Source organism: Volvox carteri (assembly GCF_000143455.1).
Source record: "Volvox carteri f. nagariensis unplaced genomic scaffold VOLCAscaffold_441, whole genome shotgun sequence".
NCBI classification, from domain to species: domain Eukaryota; kingdom Viridiplantae; phylum Chlorophyta; class Chlorophyceae; order Chlamydomonadales; family Volvocaceae; genus Volvox; species Volvox carteri.
Genome location: NW_003307967.1, coordinates 1 through 4,851, shown reverse-complemented (window position 1 = coordinate 4,851; position 4,851 = coordinate 1). Strand labels below are relative to the sequence as shown.

General features: G+C 54.5%; 1 protein-coding gene across 1 annotated transcript in view; it reads right to left on the bottom strand.

Moving 5' to 3' along the window:
• VOLCADRAFT_101178 (uncharacterized protein) overlaps positions 1–2,015 on the bottom strand; it is a gene marked incomplete at both ends in the record, with an annotated part of 5,489 nt that extends 3,474 nt beyond the window's left edge. Inside the window, 3 exons of the mRNA XM_002959625.1 lie at positions 159–613; positions 787–803; positions 1,784–2,015. Coding sequence (XP_002959671.1) covers positions 159–613; positions 787–803; positions 1,784–2,015 — 704 coding nt within the window. The remainder of the gene's footprint in view (positions 1–158; positions 614–786; positions 804–1,783) is intronic.
• Between the last annotated feature and the right edge of the window lie 2,836 nt (positions 2,016–4,851).

Here is a 4,851-nt window from a genome sequence, read left to right as displayed (position 1 = left end):
CCCGCAGCCTCATAAAGCACCACACCAGCGCTAAGAGTGGAATCCAGATCCACTGCTCGGTTGGGACGTATGTGGTCGTGACTCCGAGCCGCCTAACTGGGCGGCCTCTCCCTAGTTTTCCGATGACACAAGAAGTCACCTGCAAGCTGGTGGTGGACCTCAGCAGCCGAGCAATAACGGGTGCACTGAAGCGGCGGGGCCGGAGGGCCTCCGCAGGGGCGGTGCTGCTGATGCTGACGCTGGAGTTAGGGCTGGGGCTAGGGATAGGGCTGGGGGACCCGGGGCTGGTGGTGGTGCTAGTGGGGGTTGCGGCGGCTCGCGCGGGCCAAAGCAGCTGCTGTCCATTAGGGGGGAGCGGTGGCTGCTGCTGGGGCGGCGGCAGCGGCTGCTGGAGGAAGCGGTCGTCCAGAGCGGCACGCGGGAGGAGGGTCTGACAGCGGCGGGGTGGGATGGTGTCACAGCTGGTCGCGAACCCGCCGTTTGCACGGGTTGGCGCGGCCTGGATCAAGGCGGCGACGGTAGTGCAGCCAGGGGCATCCACCGCGGCGTTGAGATACGTGGATGTCTTAGGGCGACTGCCGTCGGTCAGCGCGCGAGACCGGCCCCCCGGGAGCTGCACCAGGGAAAGGGGAAAGTAGAGGGGAGGAGCATGGGGGAGATTGATGAAGGGGAATAGTCATGGCAACACTGGATGTGCGATGCTACACAGCCGGCAACCCTACTGCTTTTAAAGTGTCTACATATGTTCTGCAAGATCATGAGTGATAAAAAGCAGCGCCACCTCACCGGACAACTGTATGCCCCTGGGAGCATCCTTGCAGCGTCCGACGGACAAGCCGGGTTCCAGGTCGGGAAGCTAACTTTGTAACATGCTATACGCAGTTGGGCCTTATAGGCTTTGGCTTATAATCAAAGACCTACGATACAGCAGGTAGTGGTGCTGCGACGATTTAGATTATACGTGTATGAGGCGCACAACATTGGTAATACATAACGGGGGCCTACATAAGCAGCTTCAAATCAGGATTAGTCTTTGATAATCTGATCTAGAATCGACTACTTGCTTGCAAGAGAGCTGGCCATAAGGCCTACGTCAAGAGGTTCGGAGACGTCGCTCAGAAGCACCACATAGCCCATCCCCAAGAAATCATTATTATGTTGACACAGCTCAAACATCTACAGCTGCTACCGCGTAAAGGTGATAATTATAGTCATAAAGTATAGGTGCAAGTGCAACCAACTGCCAACGAACAGCGCGTTCTCTTTTCCTGAAATTTCAACAGAAGGTCCAAAGCTCGGAAGTCGGACCTTCGATCCTTTGATGTTTTCAATCGTAGATGATGAACCGCTAGAGCATCTAAAGATCAGGCATTCAGGTAGTACTACAGGAGCACTTACTGCGGGGGTATTTGATAACCAGCGCCTCATTTGCTTCACACCAACTGCATTTTGCATTCTTGTAATCAATACAACTTAACTCTATTTTCTGACGGACAACGAATCTATCCTCAACCGGGTCCACAGCCTGTTTCCCAGCTCTAAAAATACTAGGGCTCGGTATAGTTCATATTCCTTACATAGTTATCATATAGTTGCTTTCAATGGAGCAGATGTATGATGGCGGCAATCTCGTATGGGTGGCATGCGGGGCATACGGTCGAGCATGCAGTGGGGCATGCAGCAGAGGTGCCGCCTCGGTAATCTTACCTCAACCTACGTTGCCTTGGTTCCATGGTGGATGACGTTACTTCCTCCTCCTAACGCAATATTTATGGGCACGCACAGGCGCGGACGCGGACCCGAGCGTGTGGGGGAAGGTCGGCGTGGCGCGGGCCGTGGCCGCGGCAGCCGTAGCCGCGGTGGTCGCGGCCGGGGGTTGGCCGTGGTGGTGGGCCCGCGGCGGCGGCGGCGGCGGCGCTGGAGGACTCCTCGGAGGAGAAGAGGAGGAGGACACCGCTGAGGACGATGAGGGAGAGCCGCAGGCACAGTAAACACGGATGTGATGTGAAATGCATGTGTGTGTGTGGATGGCACGATAACACCCCCAATGCATGCACATCCGTTGCGCCACAGACGTGGTCGTGGCAATGGACGCGGGGGCGGCGGCCGGGCCCTTGCTAATCTAGTCAACCAAGCGTCTTGTTTACACCTGCTGCTGCATCATGTATCGCTCATGTACCCGCCTGACATCATCGGACCTGCTGGCATTCCAGCTACCACCCTCGCATACTGGACCCGTTCACGAGTAGCCTACCCCGTCGGTGCTGCAGCCGCCCACAAATAACAGACATGCATGTGGGTTTGTACCGAAAATACAAATCCAAAAGAAGGGGGGCGGGTAACCTAACCCCTGGGTACGGGTAAAACCCCTTACCGAGGGGTAACAAAGGGGTCGGGGTAATGCACTACCAAGGGGGTAGCAGACAGGGTAACCCATGTTTATAAATGTTCCTCGACTGAACCCGGAAGATCTGGCAGGGGCCGTATGTTGGTGTCAATGGCTTGTAGGTATCCCTGTCCCACCTACCCTGCCTACAAGTGCAAATTTGCACTGTAAGTTTGTACCAGGAGTCAGCATCCTACCTCGCACTTCAGGCAAAGCAAGTGATAAATGAGGCTAACGAACAAAGGGAACGATAGGGTTGCGGTGAGTCCATATACGTGCCAGCATCCTTGCCAGATGTTCAGGTTCCCACTTCATAGTGACCTTCATGTGCTCGAAGCGTGGGAAATCTGTATTCTACTCGCTGGTACCTTCATGCTTTCACTTGCAAGAGAAGTATGACACATTGTCGGTGGCTTCATGATGCCTGCCGTGCATTTGGATAAGTTGTACTTGTCTGGCAGCATTCATGTGACCTTGTCACATAACGCTCTTACCCAGTCCCTTATACATATGTATGGAGGGCTGTTGGACATGTGTGCACACATGTCTTGGTAGGGTATCGGGGTTGCATGTGCTGGAGCTGCACGGCCTTGTATGGCGTGTGGGCGGCTGGGACGAAGTTCGCTTCTTGGCGGCACAGCACTGCCAGGACGCAGTCCTGGAGGTTGGCAACACTGATGCCGCTGCTCCGGCTGAGCTGGCGTTACAACCAGAGGGAACTGCTGCCGCCAGCGACCACAGGCGCCACCACTGCAGGACACCAGGCCACAGCGGACGTTGCAACCCTGGGCCACGGACATGGGCGGCGGGGGGAGATTGCAGCAGCCATGATGAGACAGACAATCAGACAGCAAAGGCCGCCTCAAAGTGCGGACGTCCTCTGCCTGATGTTGGCGTTCAAACCATAGGGAGCGTTCATCCTGCCCTCCATTCTGTAATGAAGGGGTCTTGATTCCAAAATATTATTTTGGAATATTGGAATAATATTGGGCCTTCGATTTGGGTTATGGAATGAAGGGTCAAAAGGAAGGTCGGAATGAATGTGAATCGAATATGGAATGAACGCCCCCGGGGTCCCAGAGTGTGATTAGCACTCTTGCTCGCTGTCTTTCCTTCAGTACGACAGGTGTTTGGTGGCCAGCTAAACGCCTCCTTCCTGTCTTTTCACATCCCGTACATTAATCCCTGGGGTCCGTTTCTACACGGTTAGGCATTCTACTGTGGAGCTCTTCTCTTCTGGCCTCGCCTAAATCATGCCCCAGTCGGGCCATAGGTCCCGGCCCCCGCACATCCAACCGACATCCACGCAATCTTTTCCAGGGTGGGCGCTTCACTTCCCTTTTTTCAGTGTTCCGCTGTAATGATGCAAACCATCCAGCATCAGGAAGCCGGTGTGATAATATACAGAGATACAGGCACGTTATTACATCAAAACGTATGTCTACAACTTATGTCTTCGTTCATTTACAATAGATCAAATAACAAACGTCCATTTTTGTCATAATTTTTGACTTCAGACAGTCTTCTGCTGGCAAGCATGGCTACCCAGCCGCCTTGTAATGAGACTCGCAGGCAGGAAGGCACATACACACACCCTGTAACAACATACATACACACACACATACACGGACCTCCCACGCAGCTTAGTCATGTCCCTTACCCCGCCTTACCCGTCAGTATGTCAGCCACAATATGGAATCGACAGTCGTCTACAGTAGTCCCCACCTTTCTCCCTTCACCCCACACTGACACACGACGTGTAAACCAAGTAAAACCACACAAGACAAGAAGAGAACACCAGTACTACAACAAAAAAACGAATCCTTATTCTCCTGCTGCTAGCCTGCGCACTACCCTCCGCTCTCCTCAGTTCGTTCCGACGAACCAAACGACCTAAACTTCAACACACCCCATGTACTGCCTCACCTTCTCCTTCCCTTCCGTCAAAATGAAACACACACACCATTCTTCCTCTCCCCTCTCTTCTCCCCTTTCGTGCTGCCCTTACATCGCCTGCACAGCCCACCCTCCCCCCCCAGCCGGCACCCCCCCCCCAGCTAGCAAGTCCCACCCCCTCCGCAGCTACATGCCCCTCTCAAATGAGTAGATGTCCCCCTTCGGTCCCTTGGCCCGGGCCAGAACCTGCTGAATGGCCTCCAGGTCCCCTCCGTCCAGAGTGAAGCCCAGGACTCGGGCGTTGTCAGCGATGTGCGATGTGCTCCGAAGTCCCACAATGGGGAACACGGTGCATCCATCGCCCTGGCAGAGGGCAGGGGCAGAGAGGCAGGGAAAAATGAGGGAAAAGGAGAGAAAGGCATAACAGGAGACCAATCAACCTTGCACATAGGTACTGTAGCTGCTGGCCACCGCTGAAAAGGAGAGCTCGCGAGATGCTGGTGAAGCGCTGTTGCGCGTATTTGTAGTTGATACATGTGCCGTACTGTGTACCAGATGAAAATTACAAC